The sequence below is a fragment of the Peromyscus eremicus genome, chromosome 1 (genome assembly GCF_949786415.1).
Source record: "Peromyscus eremicus chromosome 1, PerEre_H2_v1, whole genome shotgun sequence".
In the NCBI taxonomy this organism is placed as follows: domain Eukaryota; kingdom Metazoa; phylum Chordata; class Mammalia; order Rodentia; family Cricetidae; genus Peromyscus; species Peromyscus eremicus.
This window is the reverse complement of record NC_081416.1, coordinates 198,249,779-198,272,531: the sequence shown is the minus strand read 5'-3', so window position 1 is coordinate 198,272,531 and position 22,753 is coordinate 198,249,779. Positions and strand designations below refer to the sequence as shown.

The 22,753-nt window shown below is 39.8% G+C and overlaps 1 protein-coding gene across 1 annotated transcript in view; it reads left to right on the top strand.

The window, feature by feature from the left end:
- Positions 1 to 3,289: 3,289 nt before the first annotated feature.
- Positions 3,290 to 22,753, top strand: part of LOC131895034 (zinc finger protein 120-like) — an 84,605-nt gene continuing 65,141 nt past the window's right edge. Inside the window, exons 1-2 of the mRNA XM_059245416.1 lie at positions 3,290 to 3,977; positions 5,918 to 7,974. Coding sequence (XP_059101399.1) covers positions 7,972 to 7,974 — 3 coding nt within the window. The 5' untranslated portion in view covers positions 3,290 to 3,977; positions 5,918 to 7,971. The remainder of the gene's footprint in view (positions 3,978 to 5,917; positions 7,975 to 22,753) is intronic.

Below are 22,753 nucleotides of genomic sequence, written 5' to 3'. Positions count from 1 at the left end.
TTGGATTATTGGAAACACTATCTTCAAAAAAAACAAAAACTTTGCAGGCTATGTTGATGCACCACTTTAGCCCAGCACTTGGGTGCTAAAGGCAGGTGAATATCTTTCAGTTTGAGGCCAGCCTGATCTATAGAATGAATTACAGGCTAGACAAAGCTACATAATGAGACCCTACCTCAATAAATAAATAAATACATAAATACATAAATAAAAAATAAACTAAGACATGAAAATTGGGAAAAAAGCAAATCCTAAGATATTTTAACTTTATTATTAATTTTTAAAACTTTTTCGAGGCAGTGTCTAAGTGAAAGCACACAGTGGCTTTGAAATTTCAGGTACTAGACTGTCCTAGTTTTTAGAATTACACACCTATGTATTCTAATTTAAATGCAGTAAATTTCTGCCCATATAGTATGATTTCAGGTTGGCCTCTTTTTTGTCAATATAGTTTAGAAGTCCAAATTAATACTCACTGTGAGACCAAAATGAGCCATCTTAGAAATAAGACCAAAATGCTTTCACCCTAAAATTAAGGCCTAAAATTTCTCCTTTTAGGAATAGGTCATTAGTTACTGAAACCAGTCAGTTCAGATTCCAGAAACCAGGAAGTGTAAAAGTACAGAGTCACAAGACAGTCACGAGGTAATGCCTGCCGGACTATGGAATGTCCTCTCCCTGGTTTCCAGGGTAACTGACCACAGAAATGCCCCCACCTGAGGGCAGCCAATGAGAAATGGTGGCGGGCAACCTCTCCCTTAGAAGTAATTTCTAGACGTCCCTAGAAGCGAGCCAATCAGAATTGTACCCTTACTAGCACCCCTAAATGATGTAACCTTGTGATTTTTTCCCTTTAAAAGCTGAGCTTGCAGATAGGTGGGCACTTCCTCCAGCCTCCACTGCGTTGGATGTATTGGATGAAGTCTCTGCCTAGGCTTGTATATCCAGAATTAAACTTTGCTTTTGCATTGCAGCATGCTCGTCTTTGGTGGTCTCTCTGGGGGTCGTGATCTGGGCACAACACTCACAGCAGTGTTATTACTTGTCAGTAAGATGAGGCTGTGGCATAACATTCTGTGCTTTAGGAAATCAGTCATTCAAAGCTACCATTGTTGACCAAATGAATATATGCAATGCTTTGTTACTAGAATTAACTGTTCTATGCTTTTTGGAATGTCATGTTCTTCTCTTTTGTAAAACCAGTAATACACTTCCAGTCTTTTTAGTAGGGGGTCAAGCTGTGTCCATTAGTGTTCACATAGTAAAGAGAGTTGTGGAAACAGTATCAGCAAAATAAAGGATACTTTAAAAGTAGATTGCTTAGCAGCCATTACTACCTGTCAATCAAGATTTATGATATAAAAGCTGAATATATTGATGCCAAACTTCCTAAAAGTCTAAAAAAGAGAGAATACAAATAAAGAAATTATTTATCTGATTACCAATGAAACAGAAAAGAAGATGGGCAGTATGTAGACCCACAGAGGATTCCTAGTGAGAACTTATGCATGGTCAGAGAATCTATGCTTGCTTTACCCAGCAGGGCAGCATAATGGAATGATTTGACCACAGGCATGGTTACCAGGTGTTTTGAAGGGTCTACACTTGGCTGTACAGTGTGCTTTGATCTAGCAAAGGGGAGGTCTTTTTCCTCTTCCCTTGGCATTTGTATAAAAAGCCCTTTTGAATAAATGCCTAGGGCGGCTGTGTATTGACCCAGGGCTCTCCCAAAGCTATCCTGTGTCTCTGTCTTTCTTATCATCTCTTTCTGTCTTTCTACCTAATATTTTCTGATTCCTCTTTTTCCTGCCTAAGAACCCTTCAAAAGGTGGGAGCTGGACTCCCACAAGACAGGAATCTCCTTCTCATGGTAGGATGGTGGGAGGAAGTAGTCTCTCTCTCTCTCTCTCTCTCTCTCTCTCTCTCTCTCTCTCTCGTGTGTGTGTGTGTGTGTGTGTGTGTGTGTGTGTGTGTGTGTGCATTTGTCTATCTGTCTCTCTATGATTGCATGCCACTACAGAAGTGTGCAGGTCAGTGAAAACTTTTAGGAACTTATTCTCTCCTACCATGTGGATACCATGCTGAACTCAGGTTCTTAGGTTTGGTGTCAGGCACTTTTACCTTGTGAGCCATTTTGCTAACTTTTTTATATTGTTTTTAATGAATAGTGCTATATTCATTGAACAATTTTGGAAGGTCATGTATATAATAGTCTAGGTCTGTGAAGTGATGAAGGCTGTGACAATGAAAACCATAGTATTTGATATATGTGAAATGACAGTGAGAGTCTGGTGACATGAGCAGTGAAAGAATTCTTCAGAGTCAGAAAAAAGCAGAAGTCAAGTCAGCAAGATGGCTCAGCTGGTAAAGGTCCTTGCCACTACCGAAGATGACTTGATCTGGATAGCTAGGATCCACATGGTAGAAGGAGAGAACAATTCCCATGAGCTTGAAGGGTCCAGGAATAGAAAAATATGAAATTGTAAACCTAAAAAAACGAAAGCTGACAGCCATCAGTTTTGCCAACAAATAGGGATTAACCTTTAACTGGGCCCTTCCTTCTTTTATGATGAGTGGCTTTGTCAGTAACCAAACGTTGGTTTATTTATTTATTTTTTAACTAAAGATCACCTTCTGTAGTGCTTGGGTTAGTTAATTTCAATACCCCCCTACCACTCACTACTGAAACCAAAGTTAACTTTTAATGAAATTTACGTGACAACCTGCTTTGCATTGTTTTGTATTGCCCCCACTATGGGAACACAGATATGTCAGGAAAAGTCGCAGATTTGGGCAAACATCAAGTAACTGTGTAAGGAAGAGCTGCAGGGATATATAAATAACATTTAGCTGAAGCCCTCTGAAATTTTGTTAATGGAAAATTGTAAAACCTAAAAAGCAATTTGTCTCTAAAAGTTTAATTTCAAAATTTTTATAATTTTGAAGTTACTTACTTCTTGCTATAAAAAGGAGGGGAGGACCTCCTTCATTGCTACAACCTCAGAATCCCAAACTCTGGCTGTGGGCTCAGCTAGCTGAAAAGCTTTTGTGCCCCATGGTGATTCTTGTCTTTGTTTGTTTGTTTGTTTGTTTGTTTGTTTTCTGGAATAAAGTCTGCTTCTGGTTTAATAGATTTTGGTGGTGCCCCCCCCATTACTGTGTGACCCCAGACCCAATGAGCTGTCCTATGATTACTACAAGTGTACAAGTGTGCATGCACACACACACACACACACACACACACACACAGAAGTACTCCTTGCAAATTATCTCCCAACATTGATACACATGCACTCAGAGTTAGGTGTGGATCCACATACATAAATAAATTATTGTAGCTTTTAAAAAGACAGTAAAAGAGAAGTAGCAACTGTATTATCTCCACTGTAGTACAAGCCGGGGAACTCAGGCATTAGAGAGAAACTGTGAGTAAAGGCATCTGGAAACTCCTTTTAAAGATTTTTATGCATACATACTTACAGGCAGTGTTTTAGTGATAAAGTTTCCTGGCTGTGCAAGTTTTATATGGCAGGACACCTATGTTGGGTTCATACCTAGATTGCTGGGGAGACATCATATTATTTATTGAACAAATAAGTTTTTACCTGTAATAAAACATGTGACAGAAGAACTCAATGAGGAATGGTATAGGTTGGCTAGCAATTAGAGGGTGCAGTCCCTTGTGGGAAGGCATACTGGCAAAAGAATAAGGCAGTGCTTCACATTTCAGCTCCAGTCAGGAAGCAGAAAGCTGAGCTCAACTTGTTTGTTCTTTCAGTTTCACCTGAGACCCCAGAGAATGAAGTGGTGCCACCCAGATTCAGGGTGGGACATCCCTCCTGATTTTTATCCTCTCTCGAAACTTCCTCAGAGAAGATACATCCAGAGATGTGTTTCCACAGTGACTGTAAGCCCTGTCAAGTTGACAACGATGTCTGTTACAGTGATGTTCTGTTTGTGCACTGGAGTCAGATGGGGTTAGTCTCTTTCTTTGCTATCTTATGAGGGTCAGCTCTGACTTTTTGTGTCTCATTTGTAAAAAAGAGCATATCTCATAAGATCAATAAACATGCTAATTCCTTTCTCTGAGGCAGGATGGACTATTTTGGCAGAATGCCAATTTCCTGTTAGTTACAGTGTATATACAGATTAAACTGGTAGTAATGTGATTAGGAATAATTAGAAAGTTGTGTCACAGAGTAGTCAGAAGAGGAGTCCAGGAAGGATAGTTTTAACTCTAGCATGTGTTAGCTTTAGATGCTTAACTGTGAATAAGACATTTTTCCTCGCTTAATTTAATTTGTAAGAGGGAGCACACTCATGCCACCATGCATGTTTGGATGTCAGTAGACAACTGTGTGTGATGTTATCTCCTTTGTTTTTCACTTGGATTCTAGGAATGGAATTTGGGTTACAGTGTTGGCACTCTGGCCTGCCCCTTGGGGTCCCATTCTGCATCTAATATAAAGTCCCCTTTAAGAAAGAAAACTCCCCCTCCCTCCTCTTTCTCTATAGCCAGGAGATGTACTCCCACTCTCTCCCTCCCTTTCCCTCTCTCTTCCCCCACCACAAAATAAAACTATTCACTGAACGCTGCCTGCATGGCATTTCTGTCTCTCACCCTCCGCAGGGCACCTTGGCTCTAAACTCACCAAGGTCCCTCTCTCATTGCTGTATCATTACAACTAGGACTGTGGGGCAGATGCTTTACCTGCTTAACCATCTCACAAGTACCAGTTTTTTAATTTGTTTTGTTTGGGCACATTTTCTGTTTGCTTTTTATTTTGTGTATAAGAAATCAGTTTTAATTTCATATTACTTCATTTAAGTATTCTACCATGTGAAGTTTCAGTTTCTCTCTTCTTCATCAACTGGTTAATATCAAATGTGCAAGGATAACTTTAATCACAGTCAGGCACTTCAAATTAAAGTAGGTTTATTTAAAATAAAACTAATTTTATGTGGTGGTATTGTGTTCCCCAAAATATTGTGCATGCTAAGAAACTTATCTGGGGTCAAAGAAGAGAACAGCCACAATATTAAACACAGAGGAATGACAGTGGTAGCACACGCCTTTAATCCTAGCATTCCAGAGGCATAAATCCCTCTGGATCTCTATGAGTTCAAGGCCACATTGGAAAAAGCCAGGCATGGTGACTCACGCCTTTAATCCCAGGGAGTGATGGCAGAAAGCAGAAACTAGAAGCATTTGGCTGGATAAGCCTTTAGGCTTTGAGCAGCAGTTCAGCTGAGACACATTTGGATGAGGACTCAGAAGCTTCCAGTCTGAGGAAACAGGATCAGCTGAGGAACTGGCGAGGTGAGGTAGCTGTGGCTTGTTCTGCTTCTCTGATCTTCCAGCATTCACCCCAATAACTGGCCTCAGGTTTGATTTTATTAATAAGAACTTTTAAGATTCCTGCTACAATTTTATATATACCTGTAGATCATAACTATAATCAAACTAAGAAAAGATAGTCAAACAAAAACCTGAAGTAGTGTGCACTAGATCAGAGAAAAAGGAAGAACTGTTTTTGCAAAGATGATACTTTTTACTGAATAATGATGATATGCCACCAGCATGTTCAGACCATTATATAAATGCATAGAATTTCTCTAAAATAAAGAATTTATTTTTACTACCTTCATTTATTATATATAATAATAATTATTATTATTTTGAGATAAGTTCTCACTATGTAGTCTTGGCTGGCCTCAAACTCAGAGATCCACCTGCCTTGCTTCCCAAATGCTAGCATCAAAGGCATATGCCAGCACACTTAGACATATATATATATATAATCTTTAACATCTACATAATGAATATCAAAATATGACAGAAATAAGAAAAGAAACTGCCTTCTAGAGTTCAAGTAAACTTACTCAGTTTTTTTAGAACGCTCCTTTTTGTTCACAGGTAAGATGATGAAAAGAAGCATAAGATTATGCTTTGAAATTACCAGATGCTTCGTGTTCTGGAATTCAAGGATCATTGGACAAAGCAGGGTGATCTTGGAAGGGAAAGACATCTTCAGCAATCCATCACTTTCTGTTTTCCAGTCTTGTCAGTAAATGTTCAAATGCTGTGAAAATAGTACCACTTACACCTCAGACCTTCCAGTGGCTATCACAACTGTCCAGCTACTTCTGTAATTGCTTCTATCTGCTATTTTCCAAGTTCTGGTCACTTTATTTCCATGGGTGAGAACTGAACAGGTAGAAATGAATAGCCCTGAGAAACTATATCACCTGCGCCCCCAAACCATATACTATGCAGATTGAGCGTTCCAGTAAAAGAACAGTATGGTTTGCAAGAAAACTCAGTGCAATCTCTGCAAACAGGACACTGGATAAAATCCCTTCACAAAATCAGGGAAGCATAGCAATAGACCAGCTGGACATGGATTCCTCAAGCATTGCCTTTATTGCTGGCTGCTGCTTCTGCAGTGTCACAGATATAAGGCAGGAATGTCAGGAAGGGAATATGGATTTGGGGGCAAATGTCTGGGTGGAGTCATCCCATGTGGACTCCATGTCAAAGACCAATTCCAATGGTCCAAGTAACAGGGGGTCAGGGAGCCCTGCACAAATGTTGCTATTTGCTTTTTTGAGCAAGGTATGGCTTACAACAGAGGCTTGCCTAAACTTCACAGTGATGATTCTGACTCACTCTACTCACTTTGGAGATTACAACTGTCTGCCATACGTAACTTCCTTTAAAAAATGCAGAATTAATATAAGTCAGGTGTAGTAGTGTTGATCTTTAATCCTAGTACCCTGGAAGCAGAGGCAAACTGATCTCTTTGAGTTCAGGGCTAGCCTGGTCTACAATAGTGAATTCCGGTTCAGCCATGTCTTCATAGTTAGAAGCTGACTGAAAGAAAAAAAGAATAGAAGCACAATTTAAAATACTTGCTTTTAATTTGGTTTCCTTAGTTTCTCTAATAATGTAACACTGAGGAAAAAATAAATCAGTAGATTCATATATAAGTTCTCATAAATAAGATATTTTAAGTTTGGCTAAGTGTAAATATTAATATCTTCCTGTATAGTTAAGAAGGATATAATCAATTAAGAAATAATACATGTTCTATGTAGTTGTCAGACTTCTAAGAGCCTCGATACTAAATGATTTTTATTTAATCTGAGTGATTAAATAAAGATCCATTTTGATTCCAGAAGACTTAGTTGACTAAAATTCTGTATTTACAATGTTTGGCCTTTTATACAGAATAATGATTTGCGAGATTGAAGTTTTTGGTGTATACTATATTTAAATTAAACTTTCTTTTTGCAAAAATGAAAATCATAACATGTTTCCCAGAGCTGGTCTGTGGTATCACTAACCCAAAAAACCCAAACAGGTAGGTTTGTTTTTCCCTCTGTTGGTTTCAAAGCAAAACCGTGCTAGCAACCCAGAAATGAGTCCTCAGCCCGTAGACGTTCCTCAAAGTTGAGGTCTCTCACTATAGAGGTTCCAGCAACCTCAACTCTCTTTCTAGGTGGGATGGTTGCCTCCCTCACCTCATCCTGTAGGCTATTTTAGAAAAACAAAGGGCCTAAGCACAGTATTAGCCTTGGCCCACCAGACACTTTACAGCTTTATGATGTAATTCCAAGGAGACCCTCCATCATGGAGCCACTCCAACTTCCTGTAGTCGCTGCTTCAGGTGTTATGGTAGGATCAAGTTCTATTTACTGAAATTTAAATCTCTGCAGCTGTAGGACAGATCTGTCGCTTCAGTGCACGCAGTCATTAGGGAGCGTGTCCTGTCACTCAGGACACACTACCCAATCATGGCCTCCGGGTGTACCCGCCACTCAGAATGGGCGGCGGGCTCTTCCGGGTCTCCATGCTGAGGGTTCAGCTCTGTCTGTAGCTGAGCGGTTGTGAGTGGGTGCGTGTGCAGCGCTGTGAACGCTGTTGCTGGAAGCTGTGGGGAGAGCACGGGCGAACTGGGAAGCGACATCATGGTGAGCAAGGGGCCACTGTCCCCAGGCTGAGAGGATCGGCTGACTGAGCGGGGGAGCGGATGTGGTGGGAACCACCGGGCGGCCAGATGTGGCTTCCTGTGCCGTGCTTGCAACTCTAGGAGCCCTGACTGAGGCCTCTGAATCACTTCGCTCTGGGTCGGCTCAGAGCGCAGAAAGCAGGGACAATGTGTTGATGAACTGTGATTGTGTTGATCTTGCTTTCGCTCCTGTGGTGCTTATGCTTTCTCTCTGTAAAGCAAGTTTCTAAATCCCAAGAGCCCTAGTTTCTTTAGTGACTTCTAGAAATTTTTCACTTCGGATTTAACATTTTTTGTCCAATTAGAGTTAACTTCCTGGAGGTTGTAAAGTCTGTGTCTAATGTGTGTGTGTGTGTGTGTGTGTGTGTGTGTGTGTGTGTGTGTGTGTGTGTGACATTTGTAACTCCATACTTATTGAGTGTCTTTGACTCATTTGTCAAAATCGACTGTGTTTTTATTTCTAAATTTGCTGTTATACATTGCTGATCTTTTATTCTTTCCCAAATAGTACAGTCTTTTTTTTTAGTTGTATGAGAAGTTTTGAAATTAGATGGTGTCACATATGTACGATTTATTCAATCTTTAGTTGATCTTATTTTTTTCCCATATGACCTTTTGTTTTCAGTTTTCTGTAATTGATAGCATAAATTGTTAGTATTTTTACTGGATTTTTATTGAATCTATAGTTCAAGTTAAATTTTTTTCCTTTTTTTTTTTTTTTGTTTTTACTTTTTGAGACAGAGTTTCTCTGGCCTGGCCGGCCTGGAACTCACTCTGTAGTCCACACTGGCCTCAAACTCAGAGATCTGCCTGGCTCTGCCTCCTGAGTGTGGAGATTAAAAGATGTGTGGCACCACCTCTAGTTTTATAGTTCAAATTCTTAAATGACATAATATTGAGGCTTCCTTTCTATAGTCATAGAAATTCTCTTCTTTTATGATGTTTCTTGAATTTTTAAATCATAAATTTAATAGTTCGGTCTACTGATGTTTTTTAGAATTCTATGTATTTCTGACTGTTTTATTCATGGTGAATAAGAGGCATGTGTTTTTAATTTTTCCATATTTATTCTACTTTGTGTATGGATGTTTTGCTTGCATGTATGTATGTTCACCATGTGTTGGGGACCCCACAAGCCTCACATCCTGTAGGAAAATGATCCATGCTAGGCAAAGAATGAAACTCAAGTTGGCACTACCTTTGCAGGTACTTGAGCAAAAACTTCTAGCGTCTCACCCCAGGATTTATTTTTCTTACATGTTTAAACACAGTAAAACTTTGGAAAAAGGTTTCCACGTGACAACTATCACAACAAAGCTTCAGGCATACCTACATGAGATCTCCCTAGCAATGTAGCAAAGCACCTGTGACCTTTACAGTAAAAATGAGTACTATTGGCTGATAAACAGATCTCAGGGCAAGGACCTAAGGAGGATGGATTTGTAATAAGCATAAGTATCCTTCTACTGATGGAGATTGCAAAGTACATGGGAACATCTTTCATAAAAGTGGGTTATATTCACTATAAGAGTAAGCTCAGGATAAGGGCCTAAATAATGTTCAGGATATTGGGGCTTTCAGGAAGGCTGGCTCCATAGAATAGCAGATCCCCAGGTTGTTAGACAACATTCACTCCAGACTTCTGGGTCACCAAGCATTAGTTGTTTTTCTTCCTTTGAAGAAAATAGGCCTGTGTGCTTATCTGATTCCTCCAATGCTTGTTTAAGCTGTGCCACCTACAATCACATTTGTGTTTGGTGCCCACAGAGGACAGAAGAGGACATGAGATCCCCTGGAACAGGAGTTAGAGATGATTGTGAGCCACCATGTGGATTCTGAGAACCAAAGTCAGGTCTTCTGCAAGAGCAGAAGCACCCTTAAGTTCTGAGCTATCTCTCCACTCCTAAACTTGACAGATTTTAAGTTTTAGTGTGTGTGTGTGTGTGTGTGTGTTTGTGTGTGTGTGTGTGTGTGTGTGTGTGTGTGTGTGTATGTGTGTGTATGTACATGCACAGGCTAAAAAGGCAGTGTTAAGAGAGTTGAAATTAACTAAAAATGTGTCTTTTGGGGCTAACAAGATAGCTCAGTAGGTATGCAGGTCAGTTTTGTCAACTATAATAAGCTATAGTCAGATTGACCTGAAGGCAAGTGTGCAGGGCATTTTCTTGATTAATGATTGATATAGTAGGGCTCATCCCACTGTGGGCAGTAACACCCTTAGTAGGTGGTCCTGAGTTGTATAAGAAAACAAACTGGATAAGTCATAAGAGCAGATGAATAAAGCAACATTCTTTTAGGTTCCTGCCCTGACTTTCCTTCTTGATGGACTATAACCTGTAAGCCAAATAAACTCTTCCTCCCCCACTTTTGCTTTGGTCAGTATTTAATCACATTAGCAGAAACCAAACTATGGCACTAGGCTTCTCTCTGCTTTGGTGTGCATATACCCACATACATACACAGCAAACAAATATATGTAAAAAAAAAAAAAGAAGGAGAAGAATCTATCTTTTGGCTGACAAGATAGCTCAGTATATAAAATTGATTGTGGCATGAGCCTGATGAACAGAGTTTAATCCCTGTTTTGAAGCAAAGTCACATGACCAACAAGACCCTGAACTATTTTAACAAGTGGCACATCTCATGGAGAGAAATGGAGAGAGACAAGAGACTCCTAATTTTCTTAAAAAATAATCCAGTAAGTGTGTCAAATGACCTTAACAACAAATGCAACAACAAAAGGTTAATGCTTGGTCACTTACATGGTCTTAGTCACCTAACAAGAAAGTATAGGCTGAGAGATATAGCTCCACATTTTAGAACACTGACTGCTCTTCCAGAGGACCTGGGTTTAATTTCTAGAACCCAGATTGAGGCTTATAAACATCTATAATCACAGTTCTGGCATCCTTGGGCCCTGTATCAACATAGTGAATAAATGAGGCTTTTTAAAGTATAGCCCAAAGTAGAATAATTGGTAATAATACACACATACACACTTAAAAACAAAACAATTGATAATACAGTGACCATAGTCCACCCCCTTAAATTCTGGGTATGGGCTACTAAATAAGGCAGTCATAGCCATCCTAGCAATAATAAAAAGGTAAGTTCTATATTCTGAATTTATCAGGAATTGTAACTCTACTGTGTGCTTTGGCTTGATTTATTGTTTTTCTTTTAGGCATTGTTGGTATAATATATACTTATAACCAAACTCATGATTATCTCCCCCCCCCCTTATATGTAGCTTTGTTGTTCTTTAAGACAGAATCTCACTGTATAGTCCTGCTATCTAGAATTCTGTGTTGACCTGACTGGCCTTGAATTAACAGATTTCCAACTGCCTTTGCCTCTTGAGTGCTTGGATTAAAGGCATGTGCCAATCAATACATACGATTTAATAGCAGTATGGCATGACAACTATTAGAGTGCAGTTGTGTCAATCACACTGTAGTGGGAACTACCAGGTCTCTGATTGGACCCTATCAGTGAGGGAAATCATGCTTGGTTCTGGAAACTTACCCAGTTATCCTGGGCTAGTGAAGACATTAATTAGTCGTGGATCTTGGGAGGATCTACAAGTACCACTTCCCTAAACTAGCATAATCTCTAATTACATTCTAAATATTTATCCTTACATCCACAGATTAGTATAGCACTCACCCCACATCAAGGCAATTTCTGTTGTGACAGACAGAGACACCATAAAGAGAAAACTACAACTGGTCAGAATGCGGGTGTTGTGGAGCCCAGTCCCAAGAGATACATCTGAACACAACTCCTGCATCTAAGACTCAGGGAATGTTTCAGAATAGGGGGCAGAAAAATTGTAAGAGGCAGAGGAACAGGGATTTTGTTGTGAGAGTGTGTCTCCTAGAAATATCTGCATCTATACCTGTGAAGTCTCACCAATAGGGTACCTAAACATGGCCTAAACAAGGACTGCCACAACAGATATGCTAATGTGGATTCGGGAATCTCTATGAAGTCATAACCCTAGATGAAGAACTACAGGATGTGGTGTATTTCTTGATTAATGATTGATGTTCGAGGACCCATCCCATAGGGGATAGTGCCACTGTTGGGCAGATAGTCCTGAGCTGTAAAAGCTGTAAGCTGAAATAAACCCTATCCTCACCAAGATGCTTTTGGCTATTTTATTTTCTCACAGCAAAAAGAAACCCTAACTAAGATAGAAATTGTTACCAGGTCTTTTGGAATATTGCTGTGACAAAGCTGAACATGTGTTTTTGGGAGGACTGTGTATTTTGTGTTTGAAAAGCCAATGAAGGCAGATCTCCATGGGCTCTTCTGTGGGAGCTTGGAAGATAAGAATATTGATAGCAATGTAGGTAATGGAGGACTGGCTTGGGAAGTTTCAGAGGGAAGTGTGAAATTCCCTTAATTCTTCTTTTTTTTTTTTTTTTTTTTTTTTTTGGTTTTTCGAGACAGGGTTTCTCTGTGTAGCTTTGCGCCTTTCCTGGGGCTCACTTGGTAGTCCAGGCTGGCCTCGAACTCACAGAGATCCGCCTGGCTCTGCCTCCCAAGTGCTGGGATTAAAGGCGTGCGCCACCACCGCCCGGCCCCTTAATTATTCTAAACAGGATTTTGGTATTTTGAATTAAGAATCTTTGCTGGTCGTGGCACGTGCCTTTAATCCCAGCACTATGGAGGCAGAGTTAGATGGATCTCTCAGTTTGAGGCCAACTTGGTCTACAGAGTGAGTTCCAGGACAGCCAGGGCTACACAGAGAAACCCTGTCTCAAAAACCACAAAACAGCAACAACAAAAGAATCTGTGGTTCTGGCCAAGTGAGGAATAATTATCTCTGATTAAGAAGAGATTTGTCAATTATGTGTATGTTATTATATTTTGTGCCATAGTATTCCTTTTTAATTCTTTAAGATTTTTGTTAGCTTGGTCCTATCTCTACTTTGAGTTGTCCCCTTAAAGATGTATGGTCAATTGATTCTCCTGTGTTGACTAGCACTTCACCACTAAGCTGTGATATAGAAGAAACTCCAAGTGATAGAATTGATGTTATAGAGGATTTTATGCTTGGGAGACATTATCTCACACAAAGTAGAATGTAGTTAAGGGAGGACTGCCTCCAAAACACCCCAAATATAAGTAATATGCAAACCAGGCCTGTAAGAGATTTAGGATGCTATGATGTAAATGTTCTTTTACCAGGATTGACTAACTGTTAAGCTCCATTCCCATAACAAAGGAGACAACCCAGATTTATAACCAGGTCTCCTAACAGGCTGCTCTGGGGGAAAGTACAGGATCACAGCCATCATGAAGTCCTGGTCTGCCATAGGCCCAGTTCCCTTCTTGAGAAAAGCATTAATTGTGTCAGGTGTACGAGATGACCCCAGGTAACAATTATTTGAAAGCAGACAACACTGGAATACTTAAGGAATGATTTTGGCAATATCGTTGGGGTGTAAATCATTCATCTATGTATCCTGTCTCTGTTTAAATTTTTCAAAGTAAAACGGGCCAGGAATTGAAGGAAACTTAAGGATGACTGACTGCATATGTGGAATGCATAAGGTGTATATAAGCTAACACAATCTATGATGTGTCAGCCCCTCTTTGAGCACTTGCCAGAACTGAATGTGTACTGTTATTAAAGAGATTTTTTTTCTTTATTAATCTCCAAGTATTTTAAGTGATATCGTCCTGGGAAGACATTAATTTTAGAATAGCTACACCTCCAGCCTTTCAGAAAAATACTTTGGAGATAAGGTTTCTTATGTTGGCTCAGGTGGCCTTGATTCTAGCCTGTAGCCCCACAGGATATGACCTTACTATCTTTCTGATTAAACCTCCTAATTCCTTGGATTAAATGTGTGTAGCACCACAGAGTTCTAAAGTTACCTTTTTGAGTCACCTAGTGGACTGTTCATTGCAGTAACAGGAAAAGGATTTGTGGGGGAGGGGCATGGCTTCTCACTTCAGACCAGAATAGAAGGAACAGTTTATTGTGTATACCACACAGTGAATGGTAGGCAATGGCTAGACCACAACCTGTAATTTAAGGCATTAAACTGCAGTGGTCTCCATTATGAAGAAGGACCTGAAGGGGCAGGGTGAGTGACTTTGTGTAATTTCTAGGTGTTGGGTCCCAGGGACACACAAATAATGGGGAACAGACCACCAAAGTCTATGAACCAGAACTAAACTTTATTCCAAAAATTGCCACGGGCAAAAGAAGCTTACCAGCTAACTGGGACCACAGCCAGAGTTCAGGCTTCTGAAACTGTGGCAGTGTGGGTGGGTTTTGTGCCCCTTTTTATAGTAAGAAGTAAGCATTAGGTATAAACAAGATAATTTTTATAATTTAGAGGTTAAGGTAAGAAACATATTGCATTTTAAGATTTACAATTCCTGCTAACAAGATTCTTGCTAAATAGTGTTTATAGAAGCCTGCAGCTTTCCTGACACAGCAAATAGTGTTTGCAAAAACCTGCAACTATCCTGACACAGCTGTTTTCCCAATAGCAGGGAAGGATATGAAACAATGCAAAGCAGAAAGTCAAGTAGGGGCATTTGGTTTAAGTTTATAGGATGGGATGTATGTTAGGAGTTGTGTGGTAACCACTATTAAAAGTTAACTATGGTCCACAGCAGTTGTCGATTATAAGTGGCAGGGGGCTTTTTGTAAAAAGTTAACCTCTGGCTGCAGAGAGCCATTGTAAAAAGCTAACCTTTGGTTGCTGGCAGAGCTGCCTATCGTAAAGGAAAGAAAACCATTGTTAAAAATTAATCCCTAGAGCTGGTGACTGTCAGCTTCCATCTCTTTAGCCTTACAATTTTATATTCCTATGTTTCTATATTTCTATCCCTAGACTCTTCACTAAGCATGTATGGCATGTGAATGAAGGCAGACCAAATTGGTGGATATTCATTTTCCAATTAATAATCTCTCCTGTGCAATAAGTGTAAACCTGGCAGACATAATGAAGTCTACTCAGGTGTAACATGCAAGTCATTTGGTTTTAACTCCATCTGTCATCTTATAGCACTTAGCTGCTAGCATTTTGCTTGTAGTCAGACAGCCTGTTATTAGTGCATTTCTTCTGCCAGGGAAGGGCCTACTCTTTTTTTTTTTTTTTTTTTTTTGGTTTTTCGAGACAGGGTTTCTCTGTGTAGTTTTGTTGTTTTTCCTGGATCTCATTTTGTAGACCAGGCTGGCCTCGAACTCACAGCGATCCACCTGGCTCTGCCTCCTGAGTGCTGGAATTAAAGGCATGCACCACTGCCGCCTGGCTGGGCCTATTTTTTTTTCAAAGCCAGTAGATCTAAGTTTTTTTTTTTTTTTTTTTTTTTTGGTGATGATATATTGTATACCCTAATAAATTTGCCTGAACTGCACTCAGCAGTTAGCATTTTGCTTATAGTCAAGACAGCCTCTTATTAGTGCATTCCCTCTGTCAGGGAAGGGCCTACTCTTTTTCAAAGTCAGTAGAGCTAAGTGTTTTTTTGTGGTGATATATTGTGTACCCTAATAAATTTGTCTGAAGATCAGAGAACAGAACAAGTCACTAGATTAAACATAGAAGCCATGCAGTGGTGGCACACACCTTTAATCCTATCACTCGGGAGGCAGAGATGAATCTGGATCTCTGTGAGATCAAAGTGAACTTGGACTGCATACATGAGATTGACTCAGTCTAGGAGAGAAACAGAGCCAAGCAGTGGTGGCACACACCCTTATTTCCAATACTTGGGAGTCACATGCCTTTGATTCCAGCACTAAGAAAGTTGAGACAGAAAATGATATGGGTGGGTAGAGAAAGGTATATAAGGAGTGAGGAGACAGGAACAAAAGTCTTCTGACTGAGGAAAGCTTTTCAGGCTGAGGAGTTCTAGAGGTAAGAGGTGACTTGCTGCTTTGTCTCTCTGACCTTTCAGTATTTACTCCAGTTTCTGGCTTCAGGAGTTATTGTGAAGACCATTTAGAATTCATGTTACAGGGTGTTTTTTTTTTTCAATCATTTTTTTCTTTTGTTTTCTTGAGACAGGGTTTCTCTGTGTAGCCCTGATTGTCCTGGAACTCACTCCATAGACCAGGTTGGCCTTGAAATCACTGAGATCTGCCTGTCTTTGCCTTCCACATGCCGGGATTAAAGGCACACACTACCACCTGGCTCAATCATTTTTTTGTCTTTTTTAAAAAATCAAGTGTTGGTACCACTTTTTAAATTCAATTTTGTGTACTCGCACCACTGCTCTAATCTGTTTGTTCCTACTGTCCAGTGTTTCCCAGCCATTAAAAAACTCATTCTACTTTTCTCAAGTGGTATTTATTTACGTTTAGAGATATAGCTCCTATAGACCAGGCCCACCTCACACAAAATAATTGAGAATTGCTTCAAATGACTAATCCTGTCTCTGCTAATCCAGTGTTGAGAAGAGGTTGCAAGTCATTCCAGACTGTGCCTTGACTGGGCCAGTGAGCAGGAAAAAGAGACAAGGGATTGAATATCAGGCAACAGCACAGACCTTTGTTGGGAGATGGGAATTCTGAGGGACCTGTGTCAGAATTAGAGTGCATTTAAAAACTTTTATTTAATCATAGTACAGAATTAGAGGGGGCTAAAAGGAGGATGAAAGTTTTCCTGTTTTGCAGTAGTTTGGATTACCAATGAGTCATGATTTTATCAATCTTAGGTGATTTGGCTATTTCTGATTTTCCACAGATAGGGCAATCAAGAACCTGGATAAAGAAGTGAATTTTTTTCTAGAAATCAAAATACTGTAGCTATACTAGTTCAACCAAAACAGAAGAACTGGACAAATTGGTGTGGCCCTACCTACCATGTCTGTTATTTTTCTGGCAGAAAATGTACAGCCTGAGAAAAGGTGTGAGTTAACGTTTGGAATTCTCTAATACAGTGTTAATCCCTTGAGCACATGGGTCCATAAAAGCCTGTTTCAGTTCTTTAAACTTTTTTTGTGATTATGATTACAGCATTTAAGCCTTCCATATTCTCTCTCTAAGCCCTCTCTATGACCTTTCCTTGCTTTCAAATCCATGTCCTCTTTTTGCTTTAATTGTTGTTATTGTTTGAATTTAACCTAAGCTTGGCTGCAGGACTTTCCTACTTTTGAGGCAAAGGAATGGCTGTATTGGACACTGAGTGTATAATGGACCTGAACACAAAGGACCATGCATCTAGGAGGAGGAACTGGAAGTACTAAGGGAGACTTGTAGAATTTCTATGTAAATGCAAGCAAGGGGCTCTGTAAGCCCTTGGGGTGAAAGGGATGGCCTGTGCTGTCTGAGTTATTTGATCTCATCTTATTATGTAGAGGAACTACTGCTGTAGCAGGAATCTTAAAGAGTCTTAATAAAATCAAACCTGAGGCCAGTTATTGGGGTCAATGCTGGTAGATAACAAGCCACAGCTAACCTCACTTGGCCAACTTCTCAGCTGGTCCTATTTTCTCAGACTGGAAGCTTCTGTGTCCTCATCCCAATGGCTCTCAGCTGAACTGCTGCTCAAAAGCCTGAATGCTTATCCTGCCAAATGCTTAACCAGCCAAATGCTTCTTGTTTCTGGTCCTCACACCTTATATACCTTTCTGCTTTTTACCACCACTTCCTGGGATTAAAGACTTGCTTTCTGGGATTAAAGGCATGATGAGTCACCATGCCTGTCTGTATCCTTGAACACATGGATTTCTGCCTCTGGAATGCTAGGATTAAAGGCATGTGCTACCACTGCCTATCCTTTATGTTTGATATTGTGGCTGCTCTGTCTGTGACCCCAGATAAGTTTATTAGCATGCACAATATTTGGGAGAATACAATACCACATTTCCTCTCGTTTTGTCTAAAATTTAAAAAAGCTCATAACTAATACAAGAAAAATTATGTCCAGTAAGCATATACAATATACACAGTCAAAATTACATTAACAATGTCTAGTCCATTAACATTTGACAGATTCAGATAAAAACTCCATTATATATATTAACAATGTCCAGTCCAGTAACATCTGATAAACTCAGACAAAAATTTTCATTATTTATCTTATTTAAAACAAGTAGCTCCTTTTTAAAAGTAGATTTCATAATCTCCCTTTTTATCTTATCATGACCATATTCTCTCTTTTTTCTTTTCATAATGGATTCAGTAGTCTACTTTTTGTCATTTTTATATCTTTCCCTTTTTCTTTTCAGTGTAGATTCAGTGATCTACCTATTTATCCTGTTATTTCTTTATCATTATTCTCAGAGTAGATTCAATGATGTATCTCATATCTATATTCTCTTTTCCTTTTTGCTTTCTAGGGGTGAAGATATCTTTAGGGAATCTTGAAAAGAAAAAAATTAGGTTAATTGTCAAGTCCTGTATCATTTGTCACAAGTCCTTGTTCGAGTAGTCTGTCAGGTTGGATCACCTCAGCTAGTCATCTCGAAATTGTCCTGAGCAGTCTTTCCATGGTGTTAATCAGATTAATGGCTTTACCATAGTCCATGTGAAATCATCATTGTGGGATCCTGTCATCCTTTTGAAGATTTCAAAGTCACTGTTAGGCATGGTCATGGTTCCCTGCAGACTTTTTTTTTTTTTTTTTTTTTTGTGCCTCCTCTGTGGTTTGGAGCAATCACAGTCTGATAAATGTCTGTCTCTCGGAACCATGAACATTCTTCCCTAGAAAGGAAAATCTTCACAGCAATTTCTCCCTACCATTTATCTTGACAAACTTTTCCAAACTGACCTTTGCTGATACTTTCTTGTAACACAATGGTCCTGGCAGTTCTTCTCTGAACAAGCATCAGTAAACCCTTTGTCCCAGGTAGCAGCATCATTGCAGTTACCAACACGATGAGAAGAAGCCAGCAACTCGGAGCATCTGCCGCTGGCTCCATGGTCCCACCACCGTTTGTGGTTCCGCCCAGGCCGAAGCTTCTCCCAAGTCTCCTAGGCCAGCCTCAAACTCAGGATCCTCCTGCCTCTGCCTCCTTCAGCAAATCCAACCGGCGTGCACCACCACAACCGGCTGAGTGTAGCTCAGGCCTGAGCCTGGGGCCCACAAGGCTACAGACAAGAGCCTTTTTTGTGAATTCGTACCACGAACGTTGGGCGCCAGATGTAGAAGTAACCTTAAAGAGTCTTGCCGGATCCTCAGCTGGTCTTGTTTCCTCAGACTGGAGGCCTCTGAGTTCTCATCCAGAATGGGTCTCAGCTGAACTGCTGCTCAAAAGCCTGAATGCTTATCCAGTCAAATGCTTAACCAGCCAAATTAACTTGTCCCCATTGGAATGTTAGGTTGGCACCCAGCCAGAGAGTCTGTTCTCATGACAAGGGGGCACTTTCTTTTAACAGGCCTTCATGACTAATATCTACTTTTCTAAAGCCTTGGGTTCAGAAATCAGAGCTCTCTCAATACTTTTGGCATATTGGCCTCTGGCAAAGAGGAAACTACTTAGAGTCCCAAGGACATTTCTCTCTTTTAATCAAGAAAGAAACTGATTACTGTGGGGTCATTTTACCCTAAATTACCTAGTTGATTGATTTCTACCTCCAGTTTTTATTTCTTCTCCACCTGAAGAGGTCAACCTAATGAGATTGGGGTTACAACTGATCTGTTTTTTTTCTGTTGAATTTGGGGTGTCAGTTGTCCAAGTATTAGGGCACCCCTCCAGAGGGCCTCTGTAAATGACCTCCAACTGTCAGATGTAGAGAACAAAGAAAATCCTTGACAAGTGTCTGGAAAGGATTAAAAAGACACTGTTGATGGGCTCACAAGAGCCCCTATCTTTTGAACTCCTTATTTTCCTTTGGCCTCTAAGGCTATTCTCCAGAGTGATGAACCCACAGGGTTCCTTCCTCAGGGGTCACTTCCGCTTGAGAGGAACATCAGACTTTGTAGCCTTTCTTTTACAAGTTGTCCATCAATGTGAGGATAAGTCAATATATCTTCTGTTGAAGCATTGATGAAATCTTGCCTCTATTCAGTCTCCTCTTTGTAGATTGCATACTGTTTAGAATTCGTTGAGTGGGTTCTCTATGCTCTCCTTGAACAAGAGAACAGGTGATGTTCCACAGTAACAGAACATTAAGAGATGGTGTACAGTCCCCTGGGACCTCACTGACCTTGGAGGGTAAAAGGGAATATATTCTTCCTGTTAATTCATCTGACCACATTAGAATAGCTTCTGAGTATAGTTATTCAACACCCAGGAGATCAATTTTACACCAGTCTGATATAATACTATGTAGTATTTCAATAGCCACATGTTTTTTAAATAAACTTTGATTTGATAACACATTTTAGCTAATCTTTGTAATTGATCTCTGACTTTACAAACTTTAATACAATATACATCATCTTTAAATCTCACTTTTTATATACCTTAAGAAACTTACTCAGATTCTCATAACTTGCAAAAGCTTTCTAGTCTTTTTCATTCTGGAGATATCCACCCATTTTCATTTCATATATCTAAGTCTTTTACTAAGGCCATTTTCATATTTACATTTTCTAATGTTTTCTTTTACTTACTGATTACTTTTCTCAATACCAAGAGATTTAGGAATAGTAAGAAATAAATTCAAGATCTGTTCTAAGAATTTTCTCCTTGGTAGAGAGGGATTAAGAAATGTCTATTCCCTCATTTAATGAAAAAAAAAATAAAAGGTCATGACTGCTCCTAGGTATGGTAGAGGAGAAGGTTTGTTGTAGATATAAAGGCGAGCATAGCCTGAGGCATCTGGAAGGGTCCAGACTGAATATGACCAGCAAACTGAACCAGGCCATATGAGGACAGAGGAGGGGAGAGGGGAGAGCCAGGAGACCAAGTAGGAAGAGACCAAAAAGGCCTGTTTAGCCAAAATCGATGGGTTTTGTAGGAATCAGAGAAACTGAAGAAAGGGAAACCCAGCCCAGTCTCTGGGGTGGAGAGTTCAGGGAGGACCCTGTAACCGGTAGGGCCTGAGGGATTCTGGGAGAACCTGGCATTCAGCATCTGTTTTGATATGCTAATAGACACCTCACTTGGAGATTTGTCTCAGGTTTGAGAGCTAACACTCATAAAGTTCCAATGACAAACCAAAGTACAATTTTAAAAAGTCCACCCTGGTGAACCAATGAGTTTATTTGGCTTAGTTACTAAGCATGAATGTTGGGCTACTGAAAGTAGTGTGGGTACTCAAAGTAGCCACATGGAAAAGTCTCCACCCAATATGTATAATGGATATATGATAGCTGTACTTATGTGGAGCTCACCTCCCTTGTCTTTCACAGCCCATATACTCTGGCATTACAGTACATTTCTCAGTCTAGATAGGAGGCAAGCCTGAAAGCACTCAAGTTAAATTTCCATTTTGAAAGATGGCTTTTTCATAGCTGCTTATGGGTAGCTCACCTTTCTCCCTTGTCTTTCCAAGGCTATATGCTCTAGTTCCTCCCCAAAGCCACAAGGCCACAATAGGGCAGAATTAAATATAGTTGGCTTAGAAAGAGGCTAGATACTCAGAATGTGTGTCCAGTGACCCTCCTTATCTCCTCCTTCTATGATAGAACATCAATAGTCAACAAACCTGGTGGTGGTCATCCTTTGTAAGCAGACACATCTTAAGAATATGCTAGGCTTAGGATAGTGCTGTGTAATACCACATTAATAAAAGGAAGCTGAATAGAAACTATATAACAAGATAATTTAATAAATATCTCCTAGGTACATAGTGTTCAACTAAACATTACAGAAAACACAAGACAGTTTTCATGTTATACATGGCATCACTGCTATAACTGTGCTTTTGGTTTTTAATGAGTGTATGTTGCAGATAAAAAGAAGTAGCAAATATGTAGCAAAAGATCATTGAATAGATGTTTACAACATTTAGCACAACACAACTAAGAAATCTGTCTTAAAACTCTGATCCTGGAGTTACTATTCAGAGATCTTTAAACAGAAGGTTCTCCCTATCTTCTTCATGGCTGAGTATCCTAGTTGCTGTTTTACTACAGATGTACCAAGCTTTCTTGCACCACCAGCCTCCAAATCATGACAGGAAGACTTGTTATTAGTTATGAATGCTTGGCCTTATTTTATGCATGTCCCACTTGGTTTTACAACTTAATTTAACCTGTTTCTTTTCATCTACATTTTTGCCTCAGAACTTTTTACCTTTCTGTCATTCTGTATGTCCTACTTTCCTGCTTCCTCTGTGTCTGGATGGCGGGCTGCCCATGGCTGACTAGCCCCCGCCTGGCTGGCTCCCTTTTTCTCTCCGCTCACCAGCCCTGCCTATCCCTTCTCTATGTAGCTACTGGCTGTTCAGCTTTTTATTAGACTAATCAGGTGCCTTAGGTAAGCAAGGTGAAACAACATATTTTTAAATAGTTAAACAAATGAAGCATATACAAATGCAATACATTTTTACATAGTTAAACAAATGCAGCATAAAAAATGCAACACATCTTTACATAGTTAAGCAAGTATTCTGCAAAATAAACAAATGCAACACATCTTTACATAGTTAAATATTCTATTCCACAACACACAGACATCTTCCTTTTTCTTCCTTTTTTGTTTTTGTTGTTTTTTTTTTGAGACAAGGTTTTTCTTCATAGCTCTGGCTGTCCTGGAACTCACTCTCTAGACCAGGCCGGCTTTGAACTCATAGATATCTGCCTGTCCCTGCCTCCTGGGTGCCAAGATTAAAGGTGTGTTCTGGCTACCACTACCCAGTTTACCACTGACATTTTGAT